General features: G+C 36.8%; 6 protein-coding genes and 1 pseudogene across 12 annotated transcripts; 4 read left to right on the top strand and 3 right to left on the bottom strand.

Annotated features, from left to right (window-relative positions):
• The first annotated feature begins 89 nt into the window (after positions 1-89).
• On the top strand, positions 90-2,551 carry LOC101217356 (cytochrome B5-like protein). Its single transcript, XM_004140971.3, has 6 exons — positions 90-249; positions 488-570; positions 665-702; positions 1,485-1,565; positions 1,676-1,767; positions 2,124-2,551. The coding sequence occupies exons 2-6, from the start codon at positions 501-503 to the stop codon at positions 2,188-2,190; spliced, it is 348 nt and encodes a 115-aa protein (XP_004141019.1). The 5' UTR covers positions 90-249; positions 488-500; the 3' UTR covers positions 2,191-2,551.
• A 734-nt stretch (positions 2,552-3,285) lies between these two features.
• Positions 3,286-4,409, top strand: LOC101217588 (mitochondrial import inner membrane translocase subunit TIM17-2). The gene has a single exon (XM_004140972.3). The coding sequence runs from the start codon at positions 3,380-3,382 to the stop codon at positions 4,088-4,090; it is 711 nt and encodes a 236-aa protein (XP_004141020.2). The 5' UTR covers positions 3,286-3,379; the 3' UTR covers positions 4,091-4,409.
• A 1,172-nt stretch (positions 4,410-5,581) lies between these two features.
• Positions 5,582-6,883, top strand: LOC101217826 (probable 3-hydroxyisobutyrate dehydrogenase-like 1, mitochondrial). The gene has a single exon (XM_004140973.3). The coding sequence runs from the start codon at positions 5,583-5,585 to the stop codon at positions 6,624-6,626; it is 1,044 nt and encodes a 347-aa protein (XP_004141021.2). The 5' UTR covers position 5,582; the 3' UTR covers positions 6,627-6,883.
• Positions 6,884-7,201: 318 nt separating this feature from the next.
• Positions 7,202-9,897, bottom strand: LOC116402204 (annotated as a pseudogene).
• A 1,370-nt stretch (positions 9,898-11,267) lies between these two features.
• LOC101218062 (probable 3-hydroxyisobutyrate dehydrogenase-like 1, mitochondrial) lies at positions 11,268-12,630 on the top strand. Its single transcript, XM_004140974.3, has one exon. It carries the CDS (start codon positions 11,346-11,348, stop codon positions 12,372-12,374), a length of 1,029 nt encoding a protein of 342 aa, XP_004141022.2. The 5' UTR covers positions 11,268-11,345; the 3' UTR covers positions 12,375-12,630.
• A 303-nt stretch (positions 12,631-12,933) lies between these two features.
• Positions 12,934-18,340, bottom strand: LOC101218300 (hexokinase-1). Of its 6 annotated transcripts, XM_011650326.2 has the most exons (11): positions 18,099-18,340; positions 17,745-17,802; positions 17,239-17,647; positions 16,370-16,520; positions 16,104-16,286; positions 15,162-15,236; positions 14,860-15,015; positions 14,553-14,651; positions 14,324-14,454; positions 13,821-13,902; positions 12,934-13,732 (listed from the first exon to the last, which is right to left on the bottom strand). In XM_011650326.2, exons 3-11 carry the CDS (start codon positions 17,508-17,510, stop codon positions 13,385-13,387), a joined length of 1,497 nt encoding a protein of 498 aa, XP_011648628.1. In that variant the 5' UTR covers positions 17,511-17,647; positions 17,745-17,802; positions 18,099-18,340; the 3' UTR covers positions 12,934-13,384. The 6 variants fall into 6 exon arrangements, with proteins under 6 accessions (XP_011648628.1, XP_011648629.1, XP_011648631.1 ...); XM_011650327.2 differs by lacking the exon at positions 17,745-17,802; XM_011650329.2 differs by lacking the exon at positions 17,745-17,802 and having other exon boundaries at positions 17,239-17,616.
• A 562-nt stretch (positions 18,341-18,902) lies between these two features.
• On the bottom strand, positions 18,903-22,113 carry LOC101218541. Of its 2 annotated transcripts, XM_031881405.1 has the most exons (4): positions 21,931-22,113; positions 21,395-21,455; positions 21,211-21,295; positions 18,903-19,110 (listed from the first exon to the last, which is right to left on the bottom strand). In XM_031881405.1, the coding sequence occupies exons 1-4, from the start codon at positions 22,026-22,028 to the stop codon at positions 19,040-19,042; spliced, it is 315 nt and encodes a 104-aa protein (XP_031737265.1). In that variant the 5' UTR covers positions 22,029-22,113; the 3' UTR covers positions 18,903-19,039. The 2 variants fall into 2 exon arrangements, with proteins under 2 accessions (XP_031737265.1, XP_004141024.1); XM_004140976.3 differs by lacking the exon at positions 18,903-19,110 and having other exon boundaries at positions 20,921-21,295; positions 21,931-22,105.
• Between the last annotated feature and the right edge of the window lie 690 nt (positions 22,114-22,803).

Below are 22,803 nucleotides of genomic sequence, written 5' to 3'. Positions count from 1 at the left end.
TCAGGCCCGTCCCAAAACCGAAGCTTGGGCCCAATTTCAAGCTCAAGCCCAAGCCTGAATTAGAATTGCCGGGTGGTCCGTACCCGGTTTATGTTTTGACGGGGATCCGATTGGTATTTGGCTGAATGCAGCGGAATTTTGAGAGTGATTCTGGTAAGCATTTCCCCGGCTAATTCATTTTGGCATTCAGTTCACCGGTCAGTGGATAATCTCTCTGATTCATCTCTAAATCGGATCGGTATTCTTACGGTAAGTTCTCAGTTTCGCTCTAATTCAGCTAAATCATCAGCTTCAAAGACTAGCATGAATCAGTGACCTTGGATGGTCCGAGATTCTTTGCTGAATTTCCGAGCTCAGGAGCATTTCTCTTGCTCTTACCAAACAGATTTTTCAATTTTTTTTTTAAGATTTCAATATCTGAATCATGCTGCTTCTTGCTTTGTTTCAGTATGCTGATTTTGCATTTATTGTGAATCTGATTTTGCAGTCAGGTACATAAAATGGTGATCGTGATAGCTGCATTGCTTCTCAGTGTTTTGTTGGGAGCTCTATTTTTAATCCCACGCGACCGTAAGTTTGAAGAAGTATATTTGTTTCATTTCTTCAATTCTCCAATGCATAAATTCACATCGATTTGAACAGACAATGCTATTTTCTAATGCAGGAAATGCACAAAAGGTCCAACTAAATCCTATCAACAAGGTACTTTGGATATGGAGGTTTTCTTTTTACTACATTTACTGAAAATTTGAAGACTTAGTTGTCTTTTAGATTCAATTTTATAAATGAATTGATCAATTCTTTGCCAGCTGAGAAGCTGGGACGTGAATGTTTTTAGCTTCAGTAGCATAGGTAAATATTTTGGCTTGTGCAATCTTCTATTTCCAGAATCCAGCTAAAGATAATGTATTGCTTTAATATTGAATCCTGTTAAAAATATGTTGGAGTTTTCAAATGTATAATGTTCAATCTATTCAGCCTTTTCTCAAACATGAACAAGTGGGAAAAAAAGTTGTAGAGTAAATTGATTGATTTGCTAGTCCAAGTGTTTTAAATGATTGTGCTGTTGTACTAACCAACTGCTTATAACTGGAGTGCTAAAGCTTTGTGGCTTGAGTCTTTGACTAGGATTATAAATACTGAACTTGTACAATGCACAGTTGAGAAACAGAAAAGAATCTGTAGTTTACAAGAGATTTAGTGAAACAGTTTGTGCCTTCATTCACCATAGAAACAAAGCTGTACGCCCAAATTTAATTCTCAAATGTTTGAAGCGCCTTTTAAGTTATTAACTCTCTGTTGGATTCCTTTCCGTTATTGCTTGGATTGCTGAACTTTAGTATTGTGATTTCAAATCTCTTGGTTTAGCATAAGCTTATCTGTTGGTAATGTGCAGTTCCAGGATAGGCCTTAGTTTTTTAAATTTAAGGATCTGCGTTGATCTTATTTTTCATTAAATTCTAAATGTTTTTTCTTGCTTTTAGTCATCGAAAGTCTACTACAGTAAAGATGAAGTTTCGGTTCATAACAAGAGAACTGATTGTTGGGTCATTATCAAGAACAGGGTATAATCTTCTATCTTCTGGTTTGATTTCCAAGCTCTTAGCAAAAGTTAGAGTTTGCTTGTATATTATTGTTGTACTTATTATCTTTTTTTGATTATCCTTGAGCATAGGTGTATGATGTTACCTCCTACGTTGAAGAACATCCTGGAGGCGATGCCATCCTAACACATGCTGGGGATGATTCTACAGAAGGGTTTTATGGGTAAACCAAGCGGACATCACCTCATCTGTATTATGTCATGTTAAATTGATATGTCCAAACAATCTTGATTGAATTGCTCTAAAATTGTTTTGGCATAAATAGACAATAATTGAGATCACCATGCTTGATTCACTAAACAAAGACCATCGAGTGAGAGAATATTGCCTATTAACTTTCACTCGCAACTAGACAGTATTCACTAAGAAAGATACCGAACCTTTTCCCTTCATTTTTACTTCAAACTGTAAGGAACATGTTTGGTTTTACTCAACATACATATAAGCTATAATATTAGATTCCATCAACGCAACAATCTTCTAAACATATTAATTTCAACCTCGATACTTATTATGCAGGCCACAACACGCAACTCGAGTCTTTGACATGATTGAAGACTTCTATATTGGAGATCTGAAGCTGTAACATCCAAATAATGTTTGGCTTTGTGCTGTTAAGGCGAGGACGTATTTCACATCGCAGATCTGGATTTGCCATTGCAGGGTATGTATGTAAAGATCTGAATTATCTAGTTAGCATTCTTGGAAAATTGTAACATCTATAGATGGTGTACACTTAATTTAAATCTTCTCCTTTTTAGATTTATATCTTTACATTTCTTGTGGATATTCTGATTTCTAATTTGCTAGAGGGGAGAGACTTTTCATTGTAGTCTTGTTTAATTTGTATTTTCTGTTGTAGCATTTGGTAAAGTGCTTTTTTATTCTTCAAGAATTGATCTGGTTTGTGTAATCTGATTTGGTGCTGTTGAGATTCTTGAGACCCATCTGACTGTAGATTTGCTTTTGTATGCAATTGGTTAAATTCAAGTTAACTTTTCTTCACCAATTAGTGTTTGCAGTGTTCTTAAAAATAGACACTAGTAAATGCAATATAGAAATAAAAGTCTTCTCATCGTAAATTACTTTCATATATTCACCTAAACTTTTAAATATTTATCACCTAATGAAGTGACTTAAAATCAAAGAATTTAAAATTACTTTTTTAGGAAACTTTTATTGGATGGAGGCAAGGGTGTAAGTTCAACACGAATAACCTGACAACCTTGACTACCTAACTCATATTATATGAGTTGAGTTGGGTGAGTTTAAAATATGAATTGGATTGGATTCTATCAAATGAGTTGGGTGGCCGACAATGTGGAGTACCTAACTCATATTATATTAGTTGGGTTGAGTTGAAAATTTTGGATATGAATTGGGTTGAATTGAAAATTTTTAGTTTTTTTTACGATAAAAAGTAAAATTAAGAGTATTTTGTGAAGTTAAATGATCATATGGAAAGCTAGTCGATAAAAAGTTAAAAGAATAGCGAAAGATGTAATTGAAAATTAATGTCAGTTATTCCGATTATCATTCCGATTATCAATCCAATCCGTTGGGTTGAGAATGTCTTTCAATTTTACACCCCTGGAGGTTTAAGATATTTGTTTCAATTAATTATTATTTCCAAAAAATATTAAACAAAATGACTATATATATATAGTTACAACCCCAAGCAATTAAACTCTCTTAAAAAAACCTACATTAGAATTTGGCGGTGGCTAGTGAACGCATACAACAGAGAAAAACCCTAGACTGATTGTATCGACGCTATGGGAACGCCGGAAACTTCCAGGGAACCTTGCCCCGATCGCATTCTCGATGATATTGGCGGCGCTTTCGGCATGGGAGCTGTTGGTGGTTCAGCTTTTCACTTTATTAAAGGTCTTTACAATTCTCCCAGGGGAACCAGGATTATCGGCGGTACTCAGGCTGTCCGGATGAATGCGCCGCGCGTCGGTGGAAGCTTCGCCGTTTGGGGTGGTTTATTCTCTGCTTTCGATTGCACCATGGTCTATGTCCGCCAGAAGGAGGATCCATGGAATTCAATTATCGCTGGCGCCGCAACCGGAGGTTTTCTTCAGATGCGACAGGGACCTGCATCGGCAGCTCGTTCGGCGTTGTTTGGCGGCGTTCTGTTAGCTTTGATTGAAGGAGCTGGAATTATGCTCAACAAAGTTCTGAGCCAGCAACAGAATATGCCTGTTGTGATTGAGGAGCCTGCTGGTATGGGTGGTGTGCCTGGGTATCCTACAGGCCAGTTACCTGGCCGTGCTCCTCCCATGTCTCTACCACAAGCTGAATTAGCAAGTATTTCTTCTTCTTCTTCTTCTTCTTCTTCAGATTCTGGTAATGGCTCGTGGTTTGGAGGTTGGTTTGGCGGAGGTAAGAAGAAGGAATCAGAAGTATCGAGTGGAGGAAGCGAGACGACGATTTTGGAGAGCTTCGATGCACCGCCTGTGCCAAATTTTGAGTTTAAGTAAAATATTTATATCTGGGGTTTAAGGCTTGAGATAAGCTGAGATTTTTATATAAGTAGACAATGAATTCAATTGTAGAATGTATGGTGTGTGTTATAGCCGCCTTATAGGTTACTTCTAATTAACGATTATCGTGCAATCAGCTGACATTGTTATGAAGTTATCAAATTATCATTCAGGTTATGCTGAATTGTACAATAAGCTTGTAGGCTTTAGTATTGGTATTATTTTCTGTTGTAAATAAACTACCACTTTATGGGTCTGATTCATATCTTTTTAGTCATGATCTGATTATATTGTTGGTTGCTAGCATGCTTATAAACTCAAGTTCAATTTCTCCTTCACGTCCTTCAACTGCTTGTCTTTGAATACGTTTCTATTGTAGCATCCATCGATAAGAAAGCTGTGTACTGCATATACCCAACAAAAGGAAAGGTTGTAATAGTTTGGATTTTTCAGGTATGCATTTGTTTTAGTTCAAAAACATTTGAGGTTGTAAATGGATGCATCTATTTTGTTTTTGTGGAGCATGGTTGGAATGACTCTCTTAGCAAATACACCTTTTGTTTTTGTGCAGATACTTTTGATGTTAATTGCATATCTCTTTTTTTCTCATTTGTTTTTGTTAGAGTAGAGAAAAATTTTCAAAGGCTTCTTTGCGAAATCATATTGTAGATTGCCCCCTATCAAGTTGTTGTGGTTGTATGAATGGTTTAGAAGTTGAAGACAGCCATTCTTTGTTTTTCTGATGGTTTATTTTATATCTGTTGATGTTGATGTCTAGCATTATGTTGTTGATACTCTGCACATCAGAGTTTTCTGCTGCATTTTACAGTTGGCTTCAATATGGTGTTGGAATTTGATAATTGACCTGTTCATTGTGCATGAATGAGTTTGCATAGACGGTACGGAACAGATTGATTGACACCATGGATTCAATAGTACAGGTTTTGAGGATTTGGAAGGTTTGAATATCTCTTCTTATTGAACATACAGGTTAGTAATCTCTTGCATTCTGGAAGAAACAATGTCATTGCTTTCTTACAAAGATTCTAAAACAAAGAAGGTAGGTTTAGGCTTAAAATGGTTTGTATTCTCTTTTTCATAATGACATTGGGTATATGGTTCCTTGATCATTGTTCAAGGAAAGGCTTTTCTTCTTATTATTATTCTTAAAAGGAAATTATTATTAAATATGTGAGATTGTCAACATGACTATAAACTTAACTCGTATAAAGAAAACGTATAATGTATATGTGTTAAAAGTAGGGAATAGGGTTCGATTTTCTACTCCATATATCTTTTGAAAAGAATGAAAAATAAAGATCAAGTTAGATAGTTAATAGGCGAGAAAAACAAAATGGAACTTTTTATGGAATATATTCAAACTTTGATATTGTTGGAATATTTTTAAATTCAATCCAAATAAAAAAGAATATTTTTAAATTCAATCAAAATAAAATCTCAGTTTTTTATTCTTTATAAAGAAAAAAGGATGCCACTGCAATTGTATCTTCTTCGATCTCTATACACTCAGTCCTACAAACCAACCCCCACCCTATCCCTTCCTTTCCTCTCTTTCCGCCTCTGCACAATGTCAACTTCTGGCGACATTGTCAGCCCTTCAACCACCCGCATCGGCTGGATCGGCACCGGCATTATGGGCTGCTTAATGTGCCCTCACATCATCAAAGCTGGCTACAAACTCACCGTCTTCAATCGCACCATCTCAAAAGCCCAACCCCTCCTTGATTTAGGCGCCAATTTAGCCTTGTCCCCTCTTGATGTTGCTGCTCAGTCCGATGTCGTTTTCTCCGTCGTCGGTTACCCCTCCGACGTCCGCTCTGCCCTCCTCGACCCCAATTCCGGCGCCCTTGCTGGCCTTCGCCCTGGCGGTGTCCTTATCGACATGACCACTTCCGAAGCATCACTCGCCTCTGAAGTCGCTGCCGCTGCAACTGCCAAGGGTTGTTGGGCAATCGATGCTCCGGTGTCAGGCGGCAATCGTGGAGCCAAGAACGCCACTCTGGCGATCTTTGCTGGTGGCGATGAAGGCGTAGTCCGGCGATTGAGCCCGTTGTTTTCTCTTTTAGGGAAAGTGAATTACATGGGGGAAAGTGGGAAAGGGCAGTTTACAAAGCTAGCGAATCAGATCATCATAGCTTCATCATTGGTGGGACTAGTGGAAGGGATGATTTATGCTAAGAAAGCAGGGCTTGATGTGGGTTTGTTCTTGAATGCTATATCAACAGGAGGAGCTGGATCAAAATCTTTGGATTTATATGGAAGTAAGATTTTGGAAAGGGATTTTCAACCTGGGGGTTTTGTGGAACATTTTGTGAAGGATATTGGAATTTGTTTGAAGGACTGTCAGAATATGGGGATTGCTCTTCCTGGATTGACGTTAGCACACCAGCTTTATGTTTCGCTTAAGGCTTATGGGGATGGGAATTTAGGTGTTCATGCACTGATTTTGTCTCTGGAACGGCTTAATAATGTTTCACTTGATGACGGCGATAGCGGGGGCAGTGGTTGTTGATTATGCCTCCATTACAAAGACCACTAATCCTTGATTCTAAGCTATTTGGTTATACCAATAAAGAAAGAGGTCATCCATATAAGTTTCAACTTTCCAATTTGTGGTTGTTTACTACAATTATAAATAAGGAACTTATGAAGTTATATGTGAGTTTGGATTTAGTGATTTTGGAGAATTCTGTTTATGAAGTATTGTGTGTCCGTAAATGATGAATTATTAGGAGAATCAAGACAAGATAACACCAAAACTCTATTCAATTCTTGCTCTATTCTTTCCATTATTTCGATCTTCTCAAATCTTATTTTATTTTATAGATAAAAGGTTTCTAAAAATTTAAGATTTTCAGTATGGCCCCTACAACTTTAAAAATTTCATCTCTAGTCTTTAATTTGTTAATGCACATTGTAAAAAATGGTCAAATTTACCAAAATTATAAAACTCACATTAACGTGTGAATGAAATACTAATTCTCATCTTAAAGGAAACTACCATGTAAGCAACTTGAAAAATTGCACCATAATAATGAAGAAAAAGATGATCTATCTCAAATTAAAGATAAACCTTTGTATGAAAGATAACATGAAACGGCACTTGGATGTTTAATTTACAACATCTAAAATTCAACAGCAGTACAATCAACCACATTGCTTATGCCTTGTGCCTTGTTTATTTGCATAGCAATCACGAAAAAATTATCCTTAGAGCATCAATTTTATACCCTCCCTTTCTCTTTTGACTACTTTTTAAAGGTTCATCCGACCAGTAAACTTGACTCAACTTTTTTGTATAATCTCAATCACTATAAACAAAAAAAAAACAAAAAAAAAAAAGGGAGAGAACTCCTGAGCAGAAAATGATAACATGCAAAGGAGAGCAGAAAATTCAATACAAAATCAAAGCTTCTGCTACTCCACAATATACTATCTGTAATTTGATCCTTTTTCTTCCTTGGGGCTCATCTACCTCGAGATATTGAGAGTGAGAGGCTGCAAATAGTGCAGCTCCTATGCCAGAACCATTGTTTGAATGCTCGACGAAGACGTTTGCAGCTACCTCATCTCCAAGTAGCTCCTTCAGTGTGTTTTCCATGGTAGTTCTGAATTTTGTGTAGTGCTCATACAACCCTCCATCCAATGCTACAACAGACTTCTGCTTCTCCCCAATCCGGACGGTGTCTCTTCCCAGTTTTTTCAGGATGCCGAAGATACCAGCAGCAGAGAGACGGGCGCCCCGTGTTGTGACTACGTCACAGAGCTCCACTATGATTTTTTCTTGCTTTCAAGGAGGTATTGGATATCTGAAAGTCAAGCAAAAGGCATAGGGTGAGCAGTTTTTGTTTAACCTCCAAGACATCCTTCAGTTTGCTTGCAACAACTTTGAGGTCGGACGACGTGTCGTGATGCATGGCAGACATCTAAGGAGTCCTGCAGATTTTTTGAGCAACAAAAAGTTACATTTGCAAGTTGAAAGAAAATTTAGCGATAAAACTAAAATGAAAATGGCGTATAGGATGATTTTTTTTAAGCAGTTCATTCAAATATGAAGTTAACTCTTAACTGGTAGAGAAGATGAATATCTACTTTTTTACAACAGTCAAGTACATTAATATAAGCCAAAGTACAATCTAAACTGTTTATGATGAAGAAATTTAAGCTTTGGGTTTGAAAAATTAGTTTCAGATCCAACGTCAGTTCGAAACAGAGGGGATGACGATGAGTATCCGTTATTGGCTAGCCAGTGCCAGCTAATATATAAACTAGCCACGATCATTTGGAATGTTATCACATCATGAAAATCCAATATCAATCTGGATGGTTACGGGGAAACAAAATGTGATCATGATTCATGGACAATGGATTGTATCTCTTCACAAATAACACACCCAGATGGTATAATGTACACCTCAATATAAATGGAATTTTCAGTTTGGGTGGAACAGTTTCGCCAAAGAGAGCCGCTTCTTTAGCCATCTTGACCAATACTTTACGTACAATTTCTCCCAACTATATACCAGAAATCATGTTAATCATTCAATACATTTCCGGAAAACCATATTTCTTTAAGTGATGCTGAGATGAGGTTTGTATTAAGTGTTGTTTTCTATGGAATAAATCTCTATTTCATTGATAATTTAGTAGAGTACAAACTTATATATAACCAAAGAGAAATACAGTTAAGGAAATAATATAGAATAATATCTACCTAAAAATAATCTAATTACTTTAATACCCTCCCTCAAACTCAAGGTTGAACTCACAACTTGAGTTTGCTAAGAACAAAGAATCTAGAACGGAAATAGAAAAACAAAAACAAGCTAAAACAAACTTTAAGCAAAACAAAGGAAAAACAGAGCAGAATTGGAATGAGACGAAAGCGAGATCTGAATTACGCCTTTCATCGGTTCAGAATGGAAGTTTCATCAGCAGGCAGTGGTTTCGAAGGTCGGAAGAGCGGAGATACACATTTGTGGGGATTCGTTTGTGGATCTTGTTCATATCAGATGTGAGTGGAGATGCGTGACTGGATCTGAGCGATGCGCGAACGGAAGACTTCGTCATCGGTGGGTTTCACGGCAGAGGTAGCGGTGGCAAATCTGAGAAGAGAAGGAGCGGCGACGAGCATAGCTTCTTGGAGGAAGACACATCTGGGTTGGAGCTTCGCAGACAGAGAGAAAGGAAAACAGAGGGGAGGTCGACGCTATACTTGGGAAGAGACAGATCTAGGCTGGAGATGGTGTGACCGGCGCTGAGGTGAGGTGTGCGATGACGGAGCGTGTGTGCGACGACAGACATATTTGTGTTCATATCTGAACGGAGAAGACAGAAACGTGCATGGAGAAGACGACGATCTGTCTTCAGATCTGAACGGAGAAGACAAACACGTGTATAGAGAAGACGATGAGCAATGAGTGGCTAGCGAGGCTGAGCGGCGTTTTGAGAGAGGAAATGGGTTTTGGTTTCACTTCTTGGGCGAAGAACGAAGAGGAGAGGCAGCGGATGGTTCTGCACCAAGAACAAAAATGGATTTGAAACATTGAGGAGGGTTCTACCTCCGTCGATGAATGATCAACGGAGGCAGAGAACGGGATGTGGTGACTTGAATTCAAAAGAGACAAGGCTCTGATACCATGTTGTTTTCTATGGAATAAATCTCTATTTCATTGATAATTTAGTAGAGTACAAACTTATATATAACCAAAGAGAAATACAGTTAAGGAAATAATATAGAATAATATCTACCTAAAAATAATCTAATTACTTTAATATTAAGAATGGTTTTACCTGTTCTCCAAGGTTTAAACTCTCAGCATCCAATGCATGATCATATTCTGTAAGTGATAAGTGCGAGGACCGGAAGTTACCCCATTCCATGTTAATTACCTGCATTAATATACTTTACCCCCAGGTATCAATATATTGATAAAGTCGTGGACAGACTTTCGGATTGTACCATTTATTATTATCAAAGAAGTAATAACAAATCTCACAATCCATTAACCATTTCTTCTGATTTAGAGGAGAGTGCAGGGGAAGCTTATAGGATTATTACTTGCCAAAGAACGAATAACAAATGTCAAAATTAACTAACCATTTCTCCTGATTTAGGAAGTAGACCGTGCCCACGCTCTACATAAGCTGCATTTGTTCCGGTGCCTAAAATCACAGCAGCAATTACATTGTTATCATGGTATCTACCTCATAGTCCTGCTAATGTTTCAATCGTGTTGTTTACCAAATCTCAGAAAGGACAAAATCAGCACAAAAAATACATGCATGCACTCACACCCACTGCACCCATCAACTCACTATGAAAAATTGTCCAACGATAATCAGATAATGTAAAACTGAACATCAAACATTAGAATCAGTAAAAAGAATTACCAACTCTGTTACACGCATGTCATGGCTTTGGTTAAGTCACCTACCATATCTCCCCCAACCTGAAATAGTATCAGCCAAAATACGTTTCTATTGTAGCATCTGTGTACTGCATATACCCAACGAAAAAAAGGTTGTAATAGTTTGGGGTTGAATGGTATATGATTAAACCATTTAAATGGATGCATCTATTTTGTTTTTGTGGAGCATGGTTGGAATAATGACTCTCTTAGCAAACACACCTTTTGTTAAGTTGAACATTTGGTGTACTACTTTGACGGTTCTACACTTTTGGTATTTTTGAAATGACCTTTCGATGCTTAAAAATTCTTTTCATTGTTGTTTTAATCGTTATTTGAGTTTTCATATCTTTCTATAGGAGTAAAATGACACTGATTTTATCTCTTGAATTTTCCTTTTTTCCATGCTCTAAGGCTTGCAACTCCTTAATTATGTAAAGTGCTAGACCGTAGTAAAAAAATTACTGCATAAGGATTCAAAAATGAAAAGGGTAGGTTTAGGCTTAAAAATTGTTGGTTCTAAGTCTTTTTCGAAAGGTTTTTTTTTATTATTGTTAAAGGAAATAATTATTAAACATGTGAGGTTGTCAACATGACTACAACTTAACTAGTAGAAACAAAACAAGTATTGGTGATTTTATGATTCTATTTCATGAATCTTTCGAAAAATGAACAAAAGTAAAGATAAAAGTTAGATAGTACGAAACATTCTTAAGAATACATCAATCTTTTTTTTTTACAGTTCTTCGAATATGTCTTATTTTCAACCAAAATAGAAAGGAAAAATCTTCGCAATCTCTCTTTTCTATAAAGGAAAAAGGATGCCGATCCAATTCTCTCTTCGGTCTCTATACACTCAATCCCACAAACTAACCCCCACCCTATCCCTTCCTTTCCTCTCTTTCCTCCGTCGCACAATGTCAACTTCCGGCGACATCGTCAGCCCTTCAACCACCCGCGTCGGCTGGATCGGCACCGGCGTTATGGGCTGCTCCATGTGCTCTCACATCATCAAAGCCGGCTACAAACTCACCGTCTTCAATCGCACCATCTCAAAAGCCCAACCCCTCCTCGATTTGGGCGCCAATTTAGCCACTTCCCCTCTCGCCGTTGCCGCCCAGTCCGATGTCGTTTTCTCCATCGTCGGTTACCCATCCGACGTCCGCTCCGTCCTTCTCGACCCCTCTTCCGGCGCACTTGCTGGCCTTCGCCCTGGAGGCGTCCTTATCGACATGACCACTTCCGAACCATCACTCGCCTCTGAAATCGCCGCCTCTGCAACCGCAAAGGGTTGTGGGGCAATCGACGCTCCGGTATCAGGCGGCGATCGCGGAGCGAAGAACGCCACTCTGGCGATCTTTGCCGGTGGCGATGAAGACGAAGTCCAGCGATTGAGTCCGTTGTTTTCTCTTTTAGGGAAAGTGAATTACATGGGAGAAAGTGGGAAAGGGCAATTTGCAAAGCTGGCGAATCAGATCACCATAGCTTCAACAATGGTGGGACTAGTGGAAGGGATGATTTATGCTAAGAAAGCGGGGCTTGATGTGGGTTTGTTCTTGAATGCTATATCAACAGGAGCAGCTGGATCAAAATCTCTGGATTTGTATGGAAGCAGGATTTTGAAAAGGGATTTTGAACCTGGGTTTTTTGTGAACCATTTTGTGAAGGATTTGGGAATTTGTTTGAAGGAATGTCAGAATATGGGGCTTGCTCTTCCTGGATTGGCATTGGCTCAACAACTTTATGTTTCGCTTAAGGCTTATGGGGAAGGGAATTTAGGGACTCAGGCACTGATTTTGTCTCTGGAACGGCTCAATAATGTTTCACTTGAGGGCAGTGGTTCTTCTTGATTTTAAGCTATTTGGTTATACCAATGGAGAAAGAGGTCATCATATAAATTTCACCTTTCCAAATTGTGGTTGTTTTATGACCATTTGTTGTTTATTACAATTATAAACAAGGAACTTATGAAGTTGTGTGAGTTTGGATTTAGTGATTTGCTAAACAATTGTGTTCTGGTAGATGACGAATTATGAGGAGAATCAAGACAAGATAGCACCAAAACTCATTTCAATTCTTTGCATCCATTAGTTCAATTTTCTCAAATCTTATTTTATTTTATAGATAAAAGATTTCTGTCTCTACAACTTCAAAATTTCATCTCTAATCTTTAGTTTGTTAAGACCTTGTCACATTGAAAAACAATTGTCAAGTTTTAGAAAAATTAACAATTACTATAATTTGTGTTTGAATAATGAATAAGGGTTGTAGTTTTATAAACCTCACATTAAAATCAATGGTTCAATCTTACCCTTACAATTGTTAGAACTCAAAAACAACAACAAACTTTAAGCCATTCATGCATGTGCAAGAAGAAAACTTACTTGAAAAAAATGGACCATAATAATGAGAAAGAGAAGATGATGGAAATATTTCCTCTATCTCAAATTAAAGATAAACCTTTGTATGAAAGATAACATGAAAAGGCACTTGGATGTTTGGTTTACAACATCCAAAATTCAATAGCAGTACAAACGACCACATTGCTTATGCTTTGTGCCTTGTTTATTTGCATAGCAACCACGAAAAATGATCCTTAGAGCACCAATTTTTTACCCTCCCTTTCTCTTTTGGCTACTTTTTAAAGGTTCATCCGACCAGAAAACTCGACTCAATTTTTTGTATGCTCTCAATAACCATAAATTAAAAAAAAGAGAGAGATTGGGAGAGAACTCCTGAGCTAGGGTCCAAGGCATCAGAAAGTGATAACATGCAAAGGAGAGCAGAAAATTCAACAAAAAATCTAAAGCTTCTGCTACTCCATAATATACTATCTGTAATTTGATCCCTTTTTTTTTCGTTAGGGCTCCTCTACCTCAAGATATTGAGAGTGAGAGGCTGCAAGTAGTGCAGCTCCGATGCCAGAACCATCGTTTGAATGCTCGACGAAGACGTTTGCAGCTACCTCATCTCCAAGTAGCTCCTTCAGTGTGTTTTCCATGGTAGTTCTGAATTTTGTGTAGTGCTCATACAACCCTCCATCCAATGCTACAACAGACTTCTGCTTCTCCCCAACCCGGACGGTGTCTCTTCCCAGTTTTTTCAGGATGCCTAAGATACCAGCAGCAGAGAGTCGGGCGCCCCGTGTTGCAACTACGTCACAGAGCTCCACTATGATTTTTCTTGTTTTCAAGGAGGTATTGGATATCTGGAAGTCAAGCAAAAGACATAGGGTGAGTAGTTTTTGTTTAAAACAAAGACTTCTTGAAGTCACAGATTTTGGGTGGGTGCCTAACCTCCAAGACATCCTTCAGTTTGCTTGCAACAACTTTGAGGTCGGGTGACGTGTCGTGATGCATCGCAGACGTGTGAGGAGTCCTGCAAATTTTTTGAGCAACAAAAAGTTACATTTGCAAGTTGAAAGAGAATTTAGAGATAAAACTAAAATGAAAGTAGTACATTCAAATATGAAGTTAACTCTTAACAGGTAGAGAAGATGAGCATCTACTTTTTTACAACAGTCAAGTACATTAATATAAGCCAAACGTGAAGCCATAATACAATCTAAACTGTTTATGATGAAGAAAGTTAAGTTTCGGGTTTGAAACATCAGTCTGAAACAGAGGGCATGACGATGAGTATCAATTATGGGCTAGCCAGTGCCAGCTAATATATAAACTAGCCACAATCATTTGGAAAGTTGTCACATCATGAAACTCCAATATCAATCTCGTTGGTTACGGGGAAACGAAATATGATTGTGAACAACGGATTGTATCTTTTCACAAATAATATATACCTCAATATAAATGGAATTTTCAGTTTGGGTGGAACAGTGTCACCAAAGATAGCCGCTTCTTCAGCCATCTTGACCAATACTTTACGTACAATTTCTCCCAAGTACATACCAGAAATCAACTTCTCGAAGATCTGCAAGTATAATGAAGATAATTATTCAATACATTTCAGGAAAACCATATTTCTTTAAGTGATGCTTGAGATGAGGTTTGTATTAAGAATGGTTTTACCTGTTCTCCAGGGTTTAAACTCTCAGCATCCAATGCATGATCATATTCTGTAAGCGACAGATGCGAGGACCGGAAGTTACCCCATTCCATGTTAATTACCTGCATTAATATATTTTACCCTCAGGTATCAATATTTTGGTAAAGTCGTGCACAGACTTTCGGATTGTACCTTTATTATCATCAAAGAACTAATAATAAATCTCACAATCCATTAACCATTTCTTCTGATTAAAGGGGAGAGTGCAGGGGAAGCCTGTAGGATTATTACTTGCCAAAGAACAAATAACAAATATCAAAATTAACTAACCATTTCTCCTGATTTAGGAAGTAGACCGTGCCACTTGGGAATTGCATGGGCACGCTCTACATAAGCTGCATTTGTTCCGGTGCCTAAAATCACAGCAGCAATTACATCGTTATCATGGTATCTACCTCCTGCTAATGTTCCAATCGTATCGTTTACCTAAATTTCAAAAAGGACAAAATCAGCATAAAAAGTACATGCACTCACACCCACTGCAACCGTCAACTCACAATGAAAAATTGTCCAACGATAATCAGATAATGTAAAACTGAACATCTAGCATTAGCATCAGAAAAAAGAATTACCAACGCTGTTACACGCATGTCGAGTTTCAGTTTTTCCATGGCTTTGGTTAATTCACCGACCACATCTTCTCCAACCTGAATAGCATCAGCCAAGAGAAAACAGAATGACAATTTTCAATAAAGATCTAATACTGAATCAATGTTTCAGGTGGGTGGAAAACTCCTGACGAGATATAAGCAGGTTTCCTATACTATTATCACAATCATTTACTCATTTAATCTTTTAGACAATGTACAGCCAAGATCAAATATGATTTGTTTAAATGTGAACTTCTTGTATGGAGAACAGATTCAAAATCAGTGGTCCATCGATAATCTCTTAAGAAAGTAACTAATGTATTTTGATAGCATGGCAAGATGATTTTACTTCTGTAAGAGCTGTGGCCCTTTTTCAATGCATAAAACAAGCATGGACATTGATTATCTTAATTTTCACTTAAATAAATCATCTTCTAATTCGAAGCATTATATTTCCAGCATGACACATTTCATAACTAAATATGAAGTCTAGCACTTCTATATGAGTTGTGGCCATTTTCAATGCATAGGACAAGCATGGAAATTTTATAACAGTCAAAAAAGTAATGGACTCATTTATTATCTTAATTTCCACTTAGAAATCCTCTTCTGATTCAATACATTATATTGCAAGCATGACATATTACATTTTTAATATGAAGTCTAGCACTACAATAGTAAAGACTGTAAAGTCACTTCATCTTTCCTCATCCCAGAGGGTATGAAAGAATTCCTTATTAAGGACAAGGGCATAATTCTTCCTTATAACAGAATGCGAACTGTTTTTTCATCTATAATGACAGTATGGCTTTGGTGCCACTTTATAGGACAATGTTGAAACAACAATATTAAAATAGATTAAAAGGTCCAAAAAGTGGGCACCTATGAACATTAAAGAATAAAGTTCAAGGAATTAGGATTAACCGTGTCTTCAATGCTGAAGCCTTTCGTCCATTTAATAAGTGTCCCTGATGATATTGATGTTTGCCTAACAGGGAAGGAGAAGGTAAAACCCAATTCCCTTTGCCTACCCGGTGCTGGGTGAAAGCCTTCACCTTCTTCAGCAACAAACTTTGCAAGTGCTTGAGCTATAAAATCAAATAGAGCCTGGCAGAACCAGCACCAGATACTTCAGCATATGCTCCATCCTAAGGAAATCCAGAGTATAAATTCAAGAGGAGAATACTAACTTCTGATGACCCAACCATCAAGTGTGGAGGTATTGAAACCTCCTCAAATTCTTGCTTGACAACCCGGTTCTCCTTCCCCCCCAACTGCACACGCAACACTCGAAAATTTGTACCGCCGAGATCCAATGCATAGAAGAGCCCTTTTTCATCTCTAAATTTTTGGGGAAAGTGTCATTTCAAAATACATCATCAAAGGTGGTATATGCCATATACAATTAGATTCAAACTATCCCAACAAAATTTTGTATCCCAGTGAACAGTGCATCTTGCATTTGAAGTGTATCCACAAAATTGCTATTGTAAATAAAAGAGTCGATTGAGATAACTAAAAGAGGGTAGAATTAATTGAGATTTGAAACAACTTCAAAAAAAAGAAATGAAGATAGCAATAACATAAGAGATAAAACAAATGAATAAAACAAAGTGTAACAGTTATACAGGTCATAGCAACAAAATGAAAGAACTAATATAAATTCAACAGACCAATAATTAAAATGAACAGCATAAATACTATATAAAAAACCTCAAGACAGATCTAGGGAAGGACTGCATGAGATAATACATATAAAAATTAGAAACTTCAAACTCTCCAAATCACAAAATGAACATCAAATGCTTCGTCATCATTTGAAGGCATTTGCATGAGCTTAGGAAACAGTAACTTCAAAACCAAAGGACAAAAACATTAACAGGATTTTTTCGTTCAAGATCAGCAATTGAACCATCTCAGAAAAGATGGGAACTTGTTCAAACAAACAAAAGGCTTCATTGTATTAAATCGTCTCGAACAAACAGATCTAATAAAATTCAGAAGGCAAATAACAATAATAAAAAAAAAAGAACAGAATAAAAAACAATTTGGTGTGTACCCGGTCGGGAGATTATCGACGTAGCTGATCAGCATCTTGAGCTTGCTACCGCCTTCGGATGCAAGGCCGGCGTGCATCTCGACGGTCATGGCGTCGGCCACCTGCCTGAGTTTTCCAATTGGGGTTCCACATTTGTCCTCGAACTCTCTCAAAATGGCCATTGCTCGCGCCCACTTCCCGGAGTTTCTCATTCGATGCCGCACCACTAACGCCGCTGCAGCACAAACCGCAGCCGCACACACCACCGCCGCTCCCACCGCAACCTTGCCCATCTGACAACGAACGGAAACACCCCAAATTCTAATTCAATGAGAATGTCAGGCGCGGAGGCAAAAGCCACACACTTTGTCGTTTCAACTCTTTTCAATCACGCAAATTCTTGATTCATCAAAAAGCTTCGTGTCAGTGCCTATGAGTTTGAAAAATAAGTAGAAATGGAGAAAAATGTATTATTCATTAAAAGGAAAAAGAAAAAAAAAAGTAAAATTAGGGATTTTGAAGGAAACCCAAAGAATTTGCGCGAGTTTCCAGTAAAATCGACTTTTTTCTCGGTGATTTCAACACCTAAGAGAAACCCAGAAAAGTGATTAATCGAAAATCATTCTATACCTTTTCCGAGGGAAAAGTTAGATCGTTTATGGACATGCAAATTCTTATCCTGGACCTTCAGTTTGATTTCAACTTGATAAAAATTTACAAAATCTAATTTTTTTACAAACTTTTCTTATAATTATAATTATCCTTTTATTTCAGATAAGAATATGGATTCCACTTACAGAATTCTCTCTAAAGAATAATAATGGAAAATTTTGATTTTGAAGAAAGGAAATGAAAATGATGACGATATTATATAATATTACCTCGGATCATATGCTTCTAAAATAATGATCGCCGGAGAGGACAAAAAAAAAATAAAATTTAAAATAAAATAAAAAAGCAACAAAATGGAAGAAAAGCTTCTAGACACAATTGGATTCATATAATCTGAATATCGAAAAGGTTAAATTTATATCCGATTTATCATTGATTATTTTATTTGTCATTTCATACGTTACTCAAGCATATGTTGGGTAGAGATGGATTCAAATTTATGGAACTCATTGAACTAATTTTCACCCATTAGATACCCACAAACCAATCAAATATTTCATATGACTTATTTTGAGTACCATTTATTCGTATTTTAAAATTGCTTCTTAAATTTTAAATTAATAAACAAAATGCTCATTCTAACTATAAAAGGTATAAAAGAAAGAAAAAAAAAATCATTGAGATGCAAATATGGACTATATAATGATAATTATCCGTAAATTATGAATTATGAGTATTTTTTTAGAAAGTATTTGATTGGATATGATTTGAGTTATGAGAAAAAGATGATGCAACAGTAAAAAGTCAAATGAGTTGCATCAAAAAGCGTCCTTCCTCCTCATTGGACTTTGAAAATGAGCATTTTTCCCTCGAAAATATGTTTGACCATACAATTGAGTCCGTTCCTTTTATTTGAGCTTCTCTCTAAATTTTATGGCTAAAAAAGCTATTAGTAAATTTTCTAACCGAAACTTCACGCAAATATTTGTGATATATTACAACATAATCTTATTGCGAATCGAAAGAATGTTGAAATAGGTGGAAAATCAAAAGTAACGAAATAAAAATTTAGATAGTAAAAAACCTTAGAAAAGATATATTGAAAATGCTCCATCTAAATATGGATTATGGATCCATATGGATTACATTACATTTTATTTCATTACCATCCAATAAATATCAACCTTATATATTTACGACACTTTATCAACTAAAAAAGAGCTTTTTCTTTTATGAAATCAAATTTAATTACTGCCTCTAGAATCTGATGTATGAACCTCCCTGAAAGAGGGTAATAATTAGGTCGGTTTTATGTAAAAAAAATCATATAATTAAATTTCAACTTGCAAAAATAGTAACACATTAACAATTTAGGCAATATCTTAAAGAAAAACATGGTAAAATAAAAATCTATAGAAAGGTAAAGTATTTCCATATATAAAGAGATTCCAAGAAAGGTTGAAGTTAATTTTCCACTAAAAAAAGAGAAGGAAAAAAAGTGCAACTGAGATATCTATGTCCACTTCCATCCAAATCTAAAGAATACGACTCTGATTGCAAAGTATTATGACATATTTAATATCTTAATAATTAGGCAGCTAAAGAAGATCAACCCTATAGTTTCTAACCTAAGTTAAAGTTCTCAACATCATATTAGTTATAAATGTAATAAAGAGATCACTTGTAAATTAGTCTTCTAGCTCCCTGTAGACCCAAGTTCGAATCACCTTTTTTTACAATTTTTATTGGATTATAAAACCATCTATCAACAAAAATTTAGATAATTTTGAATCTATCACTGATGATCTTGTGTTGTTATAATGTTTCACTACTGTTTTCATCTCTACAAATGATGCACAATTAATTAGTCCATTCTTATTATTAATGGAAAACTTAAAGAGTGGACATGTCATCCTTAGGAGAAAAGCATACCACATGTCTTCATATGAAGTTGTGAAAAGGCAACTTCATATAAATATTTGAAATTGTAGAGGTTCCTAGCAAAAAGATATAGTTCCTTTTTAACAAAACTATGATGAAAGTTAGCGGTGTAATGGATCTTAGTTCCCCACATCAAGATATAGCTTAAGTTGTAAGCAAGTTAAGATATATATAATGGCTTAAGTTGTAAGCAAGTTAAGCCATTACATAAGCAATCAAGGTCAAGACTATTGGAAACCTATATTGAGAATGTTGGGATGCTTGAATTACACAAAAAACTATGTACTACACTTGGGCCACGTTTACCAATTTGAAATGAAAATTGAGGATCATAATCAAACTTCATTGATAACTCAATCATAATTGGTCACAATTGCAAATGTAATTGGATTACTTTTAGTCACATTAACTTAAAATTCATATAAGAGCCATAATTATTTAATTAACCCCGAATCAATCTATACTTTCTAGAAATTTGGGAAAGAAAAAGAAATCTTTCATCAAAATTTGGCTGATGTTTGGATTGATATACAAAGGATTATTCGAGGTGCTTCATCCCTAAGAAGGCAATATGCCATATCCTTAGAAACTTTATCCTAATTACAAAATATCAATGGTAATGCTAGTTTCAATATTGATGTGATATTCACATGCATTGTACCTAACAACAATTAAGGTAACGTTTCCTTAAAATATAGAAGGCAAACTCTTGAAGGGCTATCCAGGAATAGGGGACTTTGGCACACAGGCCTTCAGTTAGGTCCTTGTCACTCAATATCTAGATCCAAATAAAAATCAAAATTCCTGATTCCACACGTTCTCAGAAGAGTAATTTTCCTTTTTCGACTAACAGATTGTTAAGTAAGACATAGCCACGTTTCTATGCCTGGGGCATCCAACCCTCCACTCTTTTCCATTTCCCGTGGTTCTGATATGCCAAAAGAGTATAATAGTTCGTTCTCCTACTTTTTCCTGTCAATACTAGATTGGTACTCACAAGAACCCAACACATGGAGAAGGAAATGGGTAGGACGAATATGCCTAATCATAGTGATCAGATTGCTGTGATTTGATATTTATGCCTAAGAGTTCTCAGTGCACCACTGTATAGAAAAATTAAAGGTTGAAAGACACTTTTTAAACTCTCAACTTTTAGCAAAGTGGCGATTTATTCATTGGATTCTAATTTGTAACAACTGGGTTCTCAATCATTTGGTAGTTTATGAACAAACTTAATCCATAATCCGCTCATTATCTTAAATTTCTTACAGTAATCGTATCTCAATCATTCAAAAAAGTTTAACACCAAAAGCATATCAGCTATAAAAATCTGGTGGAATCAGTATCAGATTCGAAACTACTATTCAAAGAATTCCGTGGAAGAAGGAATAACAGGTAAAAGAAAATTTCCAAATGGAGAATCAAGGACCTTAAAATTACCAGTGCAACCATCTTGTTTGGCCTCTGCTATGGCAGAACTCTTATCCTGTAGCATCCGAAATTCACTCCCACTAGCAACAGGGAACTGTGTAAATTCAAAGTCATCGTAATTATAAGCTAATGCTTGATAAATAATCATGATAATTTACTGTGAAGGCAAGACCAAAGAAATGAAAGTTCTCACAGTTGAGCCTTTAGTTGATGCTAAAACTCCATGTCTCTCTACAGCAGCTGAAGATGAAGATCTGCAATAGAGAAGTCTTACGAATGAACTCAACTCAGAATTATTAAAGCAACTAATACAAAATTCCGATGTTTTTTTAATCTTTTATTTCATTGTCAAATAAATCAATTACAAAGATGCAATCCAAACCAGAAGTTGATACAATCATCCAAAAGGAACATATCAAAATTCCACACTACTTAATTTCATTCTATCCTTCAAATCAACTCTATTTCTCAAACTAACAGCTACAAACCTAAGAGACCTCAACGATTGAAGATTGTTAAAGTTCATTTCAGTCTCTTCAATAGCCTAACAAACTATTAGCGGTAACTAACATCTACGTCGTAATCCCAACCTTCAAAATAGTAAAACCCACACATCCCTGGAGCTTCATCGTTAACGGCCCACGGCAAGGAAAAATAAACTGAGGCGAACAACAAAAAGATTGTCAATTTTCACGACGGCAGTGGTCGTGAAGGAGATGCAAGAATTACCGGCGCGACGGAGGATGATCGATTTTCCGCCGCTTGATCTGAGACGAAGGCGCCATAATTTCCCGGTCGTTTCGCGGCATCGGAACTTTCCGTTCCATTTCGAAGCAAGCCCAGTGGATGAGGGCTGCGCCGAAGTTTACGAACAAATACAAGAAGATAAGTTTGACCCAGGCCCATTTATTGAGCCCATTAGTAATGCGGAATTGCCAAAATGGAAGCCCAATAAACGGATGGAAAGCCCACTACGTTGGTTCTCCATAGCCGCTCAATCGGTGGCGGCATCTCGATGCAAGGGAGAAGAGGCCCAACATGCCCACACTAGGACAAAAGGCCCAAAAAACAAGCCCTAGGTCGAAGCCCAGTGGATGCGGGCTGCGCCGAAGTTTACGAACAAATACAAGAAGATCAGTTTGACCCAGGCCCATTTATTGAGCCCATTAGTAATGCGGAATTGCCAAAATGGAAGCCCAATAAACGGATGGAAAGCCCATTACGTTGGTTCTCCATAGCCGCTCAATGGGTGGGCGGCATCTCGATGCAAGGGAGAAGAGGCCCAACATGCCCAACAAACAACCCTAGGTCTTTTTATCTATCTAAGATTACAAATTTATTAACGAAAATAGATCTCTAAACTTTCAGAGGTTTGTAAAATGTCCATAAACTTTTGGTTTTATGTTAATTTTATGGGTTATTTTAGATTAAGAGTAACAATCTCAAAAGGAGCAAAATGCCTAGGTAACTTAGAATCTGATTGAAAGAATTCCAAGCAATAGGTCCAAGAAAAAAAAAACGAGAGAAATGATTGGACAAATAGGCTTAATATACCCTCTTGACCTCGGAGGATGCTACTTCGTTTCCTTTGTGGTGGCACAC

This window comes from Cucumis sativus, chromosome 2 (assembly GCF_000004075.3).
Source record: "Cucumis sativus cultivar 9930 chromosome 2, Cucumber_9930_V3, whole genome shotgun sequence".
Taxonomy (NCBI): Eukaryota; Viridiplantae; Streptophyta; class Magnoliopsida; order Cucurbitales; family Cucurbitaceae; genus Cucumis; species Cucumis sativus.
Note: the sequence above shows the minus strand (reverse complement) of the source record. Positions and strands in the feature narration are given on the sequence as shown.